The sequence below is a fragment of the Sceloporus occidentalis genome, unplaced genomic scaffold (assembly GCF_023333645.1).
Source record: "Sceloporus occidentalis isolate IW3139 unplaced genomic scaffold, rSceOcc1.0.p SCAF_29, whole genome shotgun sequence".
Taxonomy (NCBI): Eukaryota; Metazoa; Chordata; class Lepidosauria; order Squamata; family Phrynosomatidae; genus Sceloporus; species Sceloporus occidentalis.
In genome coordinates, this window is record NW_028317009.1 from 6,640,162 (window position 1) to 6,654,043 (window position 13,882).

A 13,882-nucleotide genomic window follows, 5' to 3' on the forward strand; every position below is an offset into this window, starting at 1 on the left:
GGGGGGGGGGCGTACCTATATATATATAATCTGAGGCATCTGCTCTCATTCATACACCTCATCCCGTGTTCACGTTGGATGCCTGCGTCAGTGCTGGCAGGACATTCTCTCACGCTCCTCTAGACAATGTAGTAGCCCTTCGGAGCACCTATGGGTTTATTCACTAGAACAGAAGGGAAACTGGAACAATGTTCTTACAAGAAACACAAGCAAGGCTTGATAAAAGAGCCCCGAACCCCATGGTCTATTGTCCAGAATAACACATTGCATTTGGTGTATTTGATGCTATTAAGGCAGAGAAGCATGACATATTGTTTAAATCCAAATGACTGGCCCCAGGATTGGCATCCAGCGGATGCACTCGTTCACAGGCAGGCACATCACTGGGGGTGTTCTGAAGCACAAAGGGCCCTTTCACACTGGCAGAACGCTAACTCTTTTGGTGGGGCCCCTATTAGTAGACAGCACTCAGGGATGCTCGGTGACCACTGGTCAGGGACCCATCTTCACGTGAAACATTCCCTATCAACATGTCATTGGGTGTCACAGGGTTTGCTGTAAAGGGTTAAGGATTATTTTTGGTAATTTTTCTTCCTTTTCTCTGTAAGAATCAGGAAGCCTTTCCGAGCGATCCCGCTTCCACCTTAAATAAACTGAATGGTCTAATTCAACGCAAAGACAATAGTATCTGTCACACGAAGGCTTGAATTATTAGTTTCCCTGCAGGTGCGACTCTCCAGAAAAGGTCTAGAAATAAGGTTTGGTATGACGTACTCTGCAACGTGTTTGTTGCGGTCAGCCTGCGGCGACGTGGCTGCCTTTTTCTGGGGTGGAAATCTCATAATTAAGTTTAATACGTTTGAATGGATGGTGTGTGCATGCGTTCCCGTATATCGTGTTCAAGCGTTATTAAGCTCTTCACACAGTCATAAAAGCCTGGTATTCATGCTTGAACACAGGTGAGACATTGCAAATGGCACCTCATTTCAGAAGCTAAGACTGTGATTGCTCGAACAGTTCCCCGAGTCTGTATGATAAATTAAGCAGCCACAGAATTAAATACAACCTAGTTACTGTACAAAGATTCTGGTGCATGGCACACATCAGTGTGGGGGGGCATATTAGGCAGCGAGTGAACATTTTATCCTCAAAGTTGATGTTAGAAGCAGAAAAGCAGAAGCAGAAAGGATCTGAGGGACTGTGACACGGGCCAAATTGCGATGGCTGGACGACTGGGTCAGAGGATCTCCAACACGGCAGCTCTTGGGGCCGAAAGCGCCTACAATGGGCACATAAGAACTGGACCACGGAGCATCAGAAGGTGGCTGGTCTGAGGAATCATGTTTTCTTTTACATCACATGGATGGCCAGGCGGAGAACACGTGACACCAAGATGCACTATGGGAAGAAGGCAAGCTGGCCGAGGCAGATTCTTTGGCCAACGCCAGGAAATCTTAGGTCCTGCCATTCGTGTGGATGTTATGTGCCACCTACCTAATCATTGTTACAGACCATATATACCCTTTAATGGACATGGCATTCCCTGATGGCATTGTCCTCTTTCAGCAGGATAATGCACCCGGCCACAAAGGAAAAATGGTCCAGGAATGGTTTGAGGAACACAATGAATTTAAGGTGTTGACTCAATTCAATTCAGTTGAGCATCTGTGGGATGTGCTGGAGAAACAAGTCTGGACTTAGAGGATCTGCTGCTAACGTCTCTGTGCCGGATTTCACAGCACACACTCAGAGATCTAGTGGAGTCCATGCCTCGACGGGCCAGGGCTGTTTTGATGGCCAAAGGTTGACCCACACAATATTAGGCAGGTGGTCATAATGTTATGGCTGATCAGTGTAAGTTGAGGATCGCCTCGGCGGGTGTAATGAGTGTTTGTTTAGATTGGTGCATGGTAGTGATATAAGGTGCCACATTACTCATACAGTGGCATGTGGTCTATATGTTTAGTGGTAGAAATACTGGCATGTTTGCCTCTGTGTCTTCACCGTTCTGTAGATACCCCGGCAGACTGCAGAGGGGTAGAAGCAGCTGGTCAATTATTCCCTGACTTTCTTGACAATCCCTTTCTGTGTTAATACAGTTAGATGAACAATGTGAACTGAAGTCTGTGGAACAAGAAGAAGACGTCATACCTCTACCTGCCAAGGAAGCCAGTCGGCTGAGCGAGGAGGAGCTGCTAAAATATTTACACGTAAGCAGTTTTTTCCCCCCATTTCTTCAGTTAATTAATTTCCACATGGGACAGAAATTCTGCTCTTACTGTGAAGGCACAAATAAAGAAAATTTTGATTTACTTGTGTGGGTTTTGAGCAGTTTTGGAGGGTGGAATGGCAGACCCCTTTTTGGTAAGCAGAGTAACTATTTCGGCACGGGTAGACAAGAGCGTGTCAGGGGTCACGTGACCCTGCGGTGAAACCGAGGCTGCTTGCACTGTGTGTAAGCAGCCGGAGAGGAAGCCGCAGGAGCGGTAAGAGGTAAGCGGGGGTGGGATGTGTATATATATGTGTTTGTATATATGTTTGTATGGATGTGAGCATGGATGTGTACTTGTGTGTGTATTGTGTGAGCATGGATGTGTACTTGTGTGTGTGTGTGAGTAGGGATGTGTACTTGTGTGTGTGAGCAGGGATGTGTACTTGTGTGTGTGTGTGTTTGTGTGAGAGCAGGGATGTCTACTGGCTGTGTGATTATGGGTGTGTACTTGTGTGTGAGCAGGGATGTGTACTTGTGTGTGTGTGTGAGCATGTATGAGTACTTGTGTGTGTGAGCATGCATGTGTAAGTGGAGTGAGATGGAGTGTGTGTTAGTGAGTATGAGTAAGTGTGTGTAATTTGTGTAAGTGCGTTTGCATTTGTTGTATGTTAAAATGGGAAGCAAAGGTCAAAGAAGGCACAGACAAGTTGTTTGGGGGCAATGATGGCAGACTAGCTGTTGAAGTTGGGGGGGGGGGGCTGTGGCTTTTTTCTCACCAGGACCCCGTGGTTTCTAGTTACACCCCTAGTAAACATCTCCTCAGAGGACCGGTCTATGAACTCCAATCTACAGCGCTGCAGAATATGATGGCGCCATATAAAACAATATCCTTGGGTATTTGTTTGTTAGAAGATGTTTTGTAGAAGTAACATTAACCATCTTATTCTCGAAAATAGTTTCCAGCTCCATACATTGTTTTTGTGCCTTTCTTACCGCCTCTGTTTCACGTCGCTTTGTATTTGTAACCAAATTAACTTTATTTTATCCGCTAAAGCCACCCCCCAGTTGGCAGTGTCACTTACAGTGAAATTACAGCTTTGGGCCATTGGTTTCCATGGACCGCTTCGTGTGTACAGTCCGTGGGTCATTGTTTGTTGTCTTATGTGTTCTGCAAATTGATACCTTTTACAAATTCCTTGCATGACACGGAGATGTCGACTGTAATCACAAAGACCTGCTTTGTGAGAAGGCAACGGACAAGTGCTGACCGGCAGATGGTCACATATTCAATAATATTTCACAGAAACATTGTCTGCCTATTAAATACCCAGTATAGATAAAAGTCAATCATTACATTCATTGGAAACAATATACAGCTCAGATAGTGGGGATTGTAACATGTTTTTAAAGGTAAAGTATTATTATAATGCCCTAATATGAAAAGAAATCTTGGATGGGCCAGCAAAACATGGCGGACTTTAATGAACCCCAAGAAAGATGGCTTAGACCCAGACACATTTGGCACTGAAATCAAATCTAACATTGGCTCAGAAAGTAACAATATGTCGCAGCGGGTAACGGAGTAATTGTTTGGTGCCTTCTGGTGGCGACCGGCGTCCAGCGGCAAGCTTCATGCCGGGGGGGTATCTATGGCTGTCCGACCACTGATCACAATGTATCCGTCTTCAGGTCGATCCCAGCGCCGGACTGTCTGAGTGTTCGGTGCTGCAGCGCAGAGTCAGACATGGCTGGAACGAGTTTAAGGTGGACAACGCCGAACCTGTATGGAAGAAGTACTTGGGACAGGTATGACGTCTGCAAGGGTTATGCCAAACAACACGGGGGGTTTATGGTTGTATTGTTGTATATCAGTCCTGGGAATGTATCTGGGCACCGATATCTCAATAGGATAGTTTCTAAACATTGTGTAGTTATTTTTCCTTTGCGGTGCGGGGTAAGCTCGGTCTGCTTGGGTCCGGGTGAGCGGCCATTACTTTTCCTATGCAACCTTGTAATTTGTGTTTAAGAAGAGAAGCGTTTAACGTAATTTTCTGTGTTACACTGAAAACGAGTCTTGGTTTGCAATGAATTGTTATCTGGATAAACAGTGGCCACGTGTCACACAGACGTTCTGAATGTTCCGTTCCTGCCTGATAGCGCAGGCATTTTATCCCTCGTTACATCTGTACATCTCTACAGAACACCAGCGGCGTACTCTGTGCTGTCTGTGGGAACCCACGGGCCAGATGTGATCTATAAAAGAAAGCGCAAACATAATAACGTTTGTTGGTGGCTGGTGTTCTGGAGACCAGGTCTGTTGGCTAAGGGCACAGACTGGGGCAGATGACCTGGGGGTCCTCACCTTCATTCAAAATGTTGGATGGGTTAAGAAAAAACAAAAATCAAAAGCAGGTTCTGATTGATCCTGTTCAAAGCTGAGGGACAACCCCTCCATAAATCACTTACTAAGGAGAGGGAGCGAAGAACAGAACGTGACCTGGTTAAAAAAATAACCTTTATTGATATATAAACCCCCACTAGGGGGCGACTATAGGGGCAAGAATGGTATTGTGTTGATCAACCAACAGAGACACCCAGTGGTGGACATAAGTCTCTCAGCACCTCCTACTGCCCGCTATGCAATAGAAGCTAAGAACCTCGACGTTCTAAGATCACAGTCTTGCCGCGGAACCCCTTAGCATGTGATCTTAGAATCTCAAGGTCCTTGTGGGCAGTAGGAGGTAGTGAGAGACTCATGTCCACCACCGGGTGTCTCTGTTAGTTGATCTACTCGCTACTGTTCTAGTGGGGGGGTTTATATATCATTAAAGGTTCATTTTCTGTTCTCTCCCTTTTCTTAGTACAAGGTCCAGGAAAGCCCTGCAGGTACGAGCACTGAGATGGAATAATTATTGCTCCTTATACACGGAGCCGTGGTAGAAATGAAGTGAACACGGCCAAAAGGAAAGGGCTCTTTAATGTTAAACAGAGGAAACACTCCGCTGCCCCTCCCAGGGGTAATAAGAAGGTTGCCTGCAGCAGAATATCTCATTGAGCATCCAGCAAAGGCTAGGGCCGGGATGTGAGTGCACTGCGGGGAAGATGGACTAAACTCACACCCAGATACAGCGGGACAGATAACAGGGCATGTATTCATGTATGGGAGTAATCCTTTTAGTAACGGCTGGAGTTATCAGCTCATTTAACCTTTACAATGCTGGTTTCAGCGTTGCGCTGCCCTCTAGGGCTGAAAGGGTTAATGTGGCATTCATGGCACAGGTGGATTCTATTAGTGCTTTTTAGTTAATGCCCCACCTTTATCTGTAAACGAGCTTGATTCAGTCCTTTCGGCCCCTTCGCCGCGTGAGGTTGTGTTTCCGTTGTCTGTAAGTATGGAAGCGTGTGACGGTTAAGCCACCGCCGGTCCCCGTTTAGGATCCCCCACATTAAAGGCTTCTTATTTATGAAGACTTTAACGTGGGGTTCCCTGACCTCGTTTCATTAGGGCTGCCCGGGGTGGATTAAAGTTAATTAGTTTTGCACAAAAACACAGAAACAACCATCAAATAAATTTCGTATTTAAATTGGAAATTTTTTATTTATTTATATTGGATTTTTTTTTATGTTATTCAAATGTATTTTGGTGAAATAGAGCTTGGTTTTGTAGCAGGTAGCTGTATGTTCATTTTTTTTTTTTTATTCAGTTAATAAACATTGACGTATACGCGAATACAAGAATACGCAGGCTGCATAATGTTACTGTTTTACTTAATTAAAACATTTAAAGTAGGTCTCCAAACATGAGCGATTAAACTATAAATGCGTTCTGATGTAGCTGCTGTTGCTAATTATTATCCTAAGTGTGAAGTCTTCATCTGAGAGGTCTCTGTGATATCAGGGCTGCATTGGGAATAAAATGCAGCCCCCTCTCTCTCTATATACGTATATACTTATACATACAGCCGCGCTATACATAGTATTATATGTTAGGTTTTAGAGCGGACGCACGAGTATAAGTGCTCCACAGACAGGCATCATCTGACCAGAGACGGTTATGTATATTACAGATAGAGGGGCTGTGTGTATATGTTAGGTTTCAGGGGGGGGGCAGGCCTCATAAGTACATATGGAAGCACGCTCTCTAGTGGCATCTCGTGGCGCAGTGGTTGGGTGTAATGCCTACGAAGCAGAGGGCAGCCGGATTGATTCATGTTCGTGCGTGGTATTATAACTAGTGCTAAAATATATGCACAAGCTAATTTATTTTTTTTTACTGAGTAATAAATATATATACATTATTTTTTTTTTAAATGAGAACATTAAAGGTCAGGCGCCCTACTTACTGGTTCTCATCCCCGTTCAATCCGACTCACTTTCACACACCACCGATCATACCTATACACACCGCAACCACGTGCCAGACCTCACAGGGATTTGAACCAGGGACCTTTTGCATGGTGAGTAGGACACCTAACACGTGAGCCACCACTGTGGCAAACTGCGTGTGCTCGTCCATAATACTTATACTTAAATTCACCCATAATACGTAGCAAAAAAACAGGACTCGAACCAGCAACCATCCACATCTTAGGCGTCGCACCTAACCATTAGGCCACACCACAAGACGAAATGTATTGTTCGCCTCTTCCACAAATACTCATTTTCACCTAAAACATAAAAAATACACAAAGACGCAATAAATTTATATTAAATTGTTGGTGTTACACCTAACCGTTAGGCCATGTCATTCCATGATGAATGGTGCACAATTTTCCACAAATATTCACCACCAAATATTCACCCACTGATGATCCATATATACAGCCAGTGAAAAAAACCAGACAAAGCTCACTATATTCTCCCGGAAACTTGAACCAACAATCATTACTTTTATGGTAACGCATCTAACCTTTATGTCACATTGTCGGACATGTGTTGCCTACTCCATAAGTGTTCATATGTACCTACTGTAAAATAATACATATACACACGCACACTATAACACTACACACTACACACTCATAGGGGAGGGCTGTGTGTACTGCAGCAGACTGGATGTCCAAGTTGGGTTTGCCGGTTCCTTCCCAGGAGGCTAATGAGCTCACATGAGACACAGGTGCTGGGCGTTAGAGCTTCCTGCAGCTTCACAATCAGGCAGACTGTGGAAGGGAGAGGTTGAGAAGATCCCAGGCGACGCCGTGAGGACAACCTGTGAGCCAAGTGTTGTGTTACCTGTCTGGGTTTCTGTTTGGAGGAGACTTTCAGAGCCTGGCTTAGCTGGGTTTTGCAGGGAGATATAGTCGGTGGGTGGTCTGTGAAGTCTAGGCAGAGAGAGCTTCGACTTTTTTTAATGATTTTGTTTAAGGGATGTTTTGTGTTTTTCCCACCAAGAAATTAAGCACAGTTTGCTCCAAATCGGTGTTCCTGGGCTTTATTATCCAAAAGGACCCTGCTGAAGATCCCTAAAAGTGAAATTTATGGTCCTCATGCTACAGGGTTTGCTAAGGCCCTCTTTGTAGACAGTTTGTAGTCTAAAACGCTTATTATGTGTAGAGTCACATGCGTTACTGATTTTATACAGACTACGGGCCTCAGTGAAGTTATAACATTTGGGTTTGGGCCTAATTTATTTATTTATTTATTTATTTTAATTTTTTTTTTACAAAGAGCGCCAATGATAGTTGATTGTATATAATTGCATAGGGGGAAGCTTACAAGGTCTGAGCACCTTTAAGAGGCTAATTGCTGGCATTTCTATATTCTATATATATGTGTAGTGTGTGTGTGTGTGTACTGTATATAGTGGTATATGTTCTATTGCTTTAGGTAATATCCAAGCTAGTTCCATATGTAAAGCTGGGTAACAGATTATCAAATCCCATGGCGAATAAAAATGTACAACTTTAGAGATTTTCATCATTCTGTCTCTGTTTTGCAGTTTACCAACCCTCTCATTTTATTGCTGCTCGGCTCGGCTCTCGTTAGCGTTATAACCAAGGAGTACGAAGACGCGGTGAGCATTACTGTGGTGAGTTCCAGGAGCTAAAGGCATGTGATTTCTACTTTGGGAGCAATGCGTGAATGCGCTGAGAACGGTCGTTACCCGCTGGGCGTTATCTCTCAAGAATCGTTTTATGGAGACATCTGTTCATCAAACATTCAAATGAAAGATATTATGAAATGCATAATAGAAAACTGCACAAGAGAAAAAAAAAACATTGAGTGCCCTAATAGTAATTACACATCCTTCATAGAACGGCTTTGTGTTGGTGTTTGTTCTTTGACATACGGGTTAATGCTTTATAACAGTCTTATGTTTGAGATTCGATATGACTTATACTGGATGTATGGACACTGGCCCTCCCCTTGTCTCTGTTCTGGACACTGGCCCTCCCCTTGTCTCTGTTCTGGACACTGGCCCTCCCCTTGTCTCTGTTCTTGACACTGGCCCTCCCCTTGTCTCTGTTCTGGACACTGGCCCTCCCCTTGTCTCTGTTCTGGACACTGGCCCTCCCCTTGTCTCTGTTCTGGACACTGGCCCTCCCCTTGTCTCTGTTCTGGACACTGGCCCTCCCCTTGTCTCTGTTCTGGACACTGGCCCTCCCCTTGTCTCTGTTCTTGACACTGGCCCTCCCCTTGTCTCTGTTCTTGACACTGGCCCTCCCCTTGTCTCTGTTCTTGACACTGGCCCTCCCCTTGTCTCTGTTCTTGACACTGGCCCTCCCCTTGTCTCTGTTCTTGACACTGGCCCTCCCCTTTTCTCTGTTCTGGACACGGCCCCTCCCCTTTTCTCTGTTCTGGACACGGCCCCTCCCCTTTTCTCTGTTCTGGACACTGGCCCTCCCCTTGTCTCTGTTCTGGACACTGGCCCTCCCCTTGTCTCTGTTCTGGACACTGGCCCTCCCCTTGTCTCTGTTCTGGACACTGGCCCTCCCCTTGTCTCTGTTCTGGACACTGGCCCTCCCCTTGTCTCTGTTCTGGACACTGGCCCTCCCCTTGTCTCTGTTCTGGACACTGGCCCTCCCCTTGTCTCTGTTCTGGACACTGCCGCTCCCCTTGTCTCTGTTCAGGACACTGGCCCTCCCCTTGTCTCTGTTCTGGACACTGGCCCTCCCCTTGTCTCTGTTCTGGACACTGGCCCTCCCCTTGTCTCTGTTCTGGACACTGGCCCTCCCCTTGTCTCTGTTCTGGACACTGGCCCTCCCCTTGTCTCTGTTCTGGACACTGGCCCTCCCCTTGTCTCTGTTCTGGACACTGGCCCTCCCCTTGTCTCTGTTCTGGACACTGGCCCTCCCCTTGTCTCTGTTCTGGACACTGGCCCTCCCCTTGTCTCTGTTCTGGACACGGCCCCTCCCCTTGTCTCTGTTCTGGACACGGCCCCTCCCCTTGTCTCTGTTCTGGACACGGCCCCTCCCCTTGTCTCTGTTCTGGACACTGGCCCTCCCCTTGTCTCTGTTCTGGACACTGCCGCTCCCCTTTTCTCTGTTCTGGACACTGGCCCTCTCCTTTTCTCTGTTCTGGACACTGGCCCTCTCCTTTTCTCTGTTCTGGACACGGCCCCTCCCCTTTTCTCTGTTCTGGACACGGCCCCTCCCCTTTTCTCTGTTCTGGACACTGGCCCTCCCCTTTTCTCTGTTCTGGACACTGCCGCTCCCCTTTTCTCTGTTCTGGACACTGGCCCTCCCCTTTTCTCTGTTCTGGACACTGCCGCTCCCCTTTTCTCTGTTCTGGACACTGGCCCTCTCCTTTTCTCTGTTCTGGACACTGCCGCTCCCCTTTTCTCTGTTCTGGACACTGCCGCTCCCCTTTTCTCTGTTCTGGACACTGCCGCTCCCCATTCTCTGTTTTTCTTAACGTAATAATGGTTATTTTTACACCCACACAAACGGGTAACTGCTCCCTTTCTGCCCTTTCTTTAGGCGATTCTCATCGTGGTTACTGTGGCCTTTGTGCAGGTACGTCATCGCGAAGTCATTGCGGCCACGGTGGGGTGTTGGCTGCCCCTGAAGCAATTTACTAATCTTTGAACTGTTTTTCTTAAACCTACTGACCTTTATCTTTTAGAATCTTCCTTGTGCTTTGTGTAAAGAAAACACCCAACTATTTTATTTAGTGACAAAATATTTGAATAATCTGCAGCATGTGAAGAGCTACCGTATAATACCTTTTTGGAAACACTTGTATATCTCTCTGCATTTTTTTGTTAAAAACACAAATATTTATTAAAAAATGACCAGGCTATGGAAGTGGGCACCATAACATTTTAATGTTTTGTTTTTTTGTTTTGTTTTTTTTTTTCTTTTTTTGTTCCTTTGCTAGGAATACCGCTCAGAAAAGTCTCTTGAAGAGTTAAATAAGCTGGTTCCTCCAGAATGCAACTGGTGAGTGATATTAGTTACTGGAAATGGTTTTAAATATATTTAGATAAAAAGCAAAAGCAGCCAATGCAGAATAAATGAGCCACTCCTAGCAAGTTATTTACCTGGTGAAAGTAGGCACCTCAGCCAGGTGTCCATATGGATTTGATTCATTTTCTATTGCCTATAACAGGGTTGTCCAACCTGCGGCCCTCCAGCTGCTGCAGGACTACATCTCCCATACTCCTCTGCCGGCCCTTTAGCTGCATTATGGGAGATGTAATCCTGCAGCAGCTGGAGGGCCGCAGGTTGGACACCCCTGGTCTCTAAAAAGCAGGCGATGTGGCGCATGAAGGGTTCCAGCTACTTCTTCCTCCTGATTGCGCAACAAGGTATAAGAACACGGGGGGATTCATGTTGCTGTAGCCCCTTTTGAAATAGAGGGCTGAGCCACGCATTAATATCCCGCCACTTAAACTAAGAGAGTATAGGTAATAGTCAACGTACATACCGTTTAACCCTTCTATTGACTATGGCGTGTAAGGCATTACTGTCTAATTACATTCGTTTTCTTATCTGCCCAGCATCCGTGACGGGAAGCTGCAGCACCTCTTGGCGCGGGAGCTCGTTCCAGGGGACTTGGTGTGCTTGGCAGTCGGGGACAGAGTTCCTGCTGACATCCGGCTGATAGAGGTAACTGGTTATGCTTATTACCGGGGGAATATTTTTACACTTGATGGTTTTAAGGGTTGTGGATGTGTTAACCCTACATCATGAACCAAATTATTTTACATGTATCGATTTATAGCCTTGTGCAGGAATAACAAATCGCTTCTAGATAAAGAAAAGCAGCTTTTATTGGAAAAATGCACAGAATAGCAACAGAACAGTGATAGAAATATTCTAAATGAATACAGTAATAAATTGTAGGATCAAACAGCAACAATTCAAATTCTTATGATATTGTATAAATCAAATCATTAATCAAATAAATGTAAATACAATGTTATAACAAACACAATATACACACTGAACATTAAAATATGGGAATTAATCTGAATATTAATGTGATTTTAATTATGCGTTAATTTATCTGGATATGACAACAATCTATCCTGCATAATGGACTATTGTTACTTTATAATTTGAGTTAGGATCTAAGTAAACGATGCACAATATGGCCAATATTATTCTGTAGTCTATCCCTCTACTGCAATCCGTAACAAGTAAGCAAAGATGCAGAGTCTATAGCATGCCACCCCGGATCAGAACCCCCAAACGGTCATCTAACTCCCAGGGCTGGCTTCTGGAAGTCAGACCCAGCAGACCAACAAACTACTACTCCCACAATCCCAAACAACTTGTCATAGAATAGACTGCTAGGAAGGTGAGGAGATACGATACCACTCCTATATGCGAATACAGGTTCCTTTGCGACCAGTCCGGATCTCTTTTTGTTGTGGAAGGACAGCAATCAGTAGCAATCTTCGTAGGATAATAGTAAAATATCAGAAAGATCAGGTACAGGATAAGGATCTAAGTTGTTTTAACAGAGAAGTGCCTCTTATGGTGCGTTTGGTCAAATTACTGCGATAATAATAATAAAAAAAAATATATATAAAAAAAAAAAAAGCATGTGAACATTCCAAGAGTTAAGAGATTCTATCCTATTCCTCCTGTTCTACTCTTTTATAATTTTTTACCTCCATCATTTGCCGATCTTAAATGGGAAGGTTTTAGGACCTTTACCAATTATACTTTGCCCAAATAATTGATATCCGGTAAAACAAAAAACTACTAAAGAATGTTTATAACTTCATTTCTTTATTAACTACATAATCAATATTTTGAAAAACAAATAAGGTTATGAGTAGTAGTAGTAGTAGTAGTAACTCTTTGACCTATATTAATAAAACATAGTGCTATTGATACCTAAACTCTGTAGAAAAATCATAAGTCCCGTCTCTGGTCAGATAGATGAACATATATTCCAGATCAAAGGGTTTTCATGCTGTACACCGTGTATTAAATTCTCAATCCTTCTCGCCATTTCCCCCAATCTTTACGCACTGGACAAGTCCTTTCCCGGGGAAGGAAACATACCATTATCATACAGAATGTCACCATTGGCCACACTATGAATGTATATTTACATGAGCAGGATAACAATTCATCCACAAATCACTCATTAAGCATAATGTCTTAATCACCCCTGTGGCATCCATTAGATTTTCTTTTTTTATGTTAATTCCTGGTAAAAGTATCAATGTAATCACAAAGTTCTTCAGCTTCTTGATACAAAATGTTTATTAAAATAAAGTTTGCAATGGATATTCCTCTAGAGTCATCTATCCCCCTATATATCAATAAATCCCTCAGAACAGTATCCTGTAGCATGACTTGTGAATGAAATTATTTTCAGTCTGTTATGCTTATTTTACTGTTAACTTTTTTAACATAAGTTGGATACCATTATTTCTCCATGACAACCTGGATTCCAGAAATGTTGGACTTCTTTCCCAATAATGCTAGCAGGATACAGGCTGATAAGCACCTTTTGGGGACGTAGTTTCCTATCGGTGAAGATGATGAATCCTGATCGATTATTGAATCATCACGCCGGACGATGGTCCCTGAAACTCCTGAATCCGGATAAGGATTCTGGACACCCTGGCCATCTTTGCGATCTCGCTGTGCTTCATAGTCTCACTCCTTAAAATAAACAAACAGAAGATAATGTTAATTATATGAGAATAAATGAATACTGTAAGGCGAGGAAATATCTGATTAGTTCTTTAGCCATTCATGTTTGTTTGCATTGTACAAAGAAGTGTCCATACCTAGACAACCATGTTAGAAAATGTAACAAAAATATGGAATTTTGTTTGCGGAAAGAAAAAATAAAAAAATTACAGTTTAACAATTACACAGTGCTATAATTTACATATTTCTTTCCCTTCTTCCACAATTCTCAATCTTGATTGGGGATGGCATGACTTTGTCTGGACCCACCTGTCAATCATTTTTAATTAATAATCTACCTTTTGTAACCCATGGGTGGGATTTTGACTAAGATCGTGTACAGTCCCTTCCAAGATGGTAGAAATTACCCCTCTTTTCATCGGATTTATGTGAAGGTTAGATAGATGGACATGTTCTGTAGTTTCATACTCTTTCTTGGTTGTCATATAAAGTCTTGGTGCTACTGCAGATTTTTCCAAATTCTACTGGGCAAGACTTGTTGTACACGTTTCCTCTAATTCTTCACATATTGAGGAGTAGTAGCATTAATTACATTTTGATCAGAAATTCT

The 13,882-nt window shown here is 43.8% G+C and overlaps 1 protein-coding gene across 1 annotated transcript in view; it reads left to right on the top strand.

Moving 5' to 3' along the window:
• Positions 1 to 13,882, top strand: part of LOC149299227 (calcium-transporting ATPase type 2C member 2-like) — a 49,537-nt gene that overhangs the window by 10,099 nt on the left and 25,556 nt on the right. The window contains exons 3-8 of the mRNA XM_089486677.1: positions 2,100 to 2,210; positions 3,902 to 4,018; positions 8,151 to 8,240; positions 10,132 to 10,167; positions 10,532 to 10,593; positions 11,154 to 11,262. Coding sequence (XP_089342803.1) covers positions 2,100 to 2,210; positions 3,902 to 4,018; positions 8,151 to 8,240; positions 10,132 to 10,167; positions 10,532 to 10,593; positions 11,154 to 11,262 — 525 coding nt within the window. The remainder of the gene's footprint in view (positions 1 to 2,099; positions 2,211 to 3,901; positions 4,019 to 8,150; positions 8,241 to 10,131; positions 10,168 to 10,531; positions 10,594 to 11,153; positions 11,263 to 13,882) is intronic.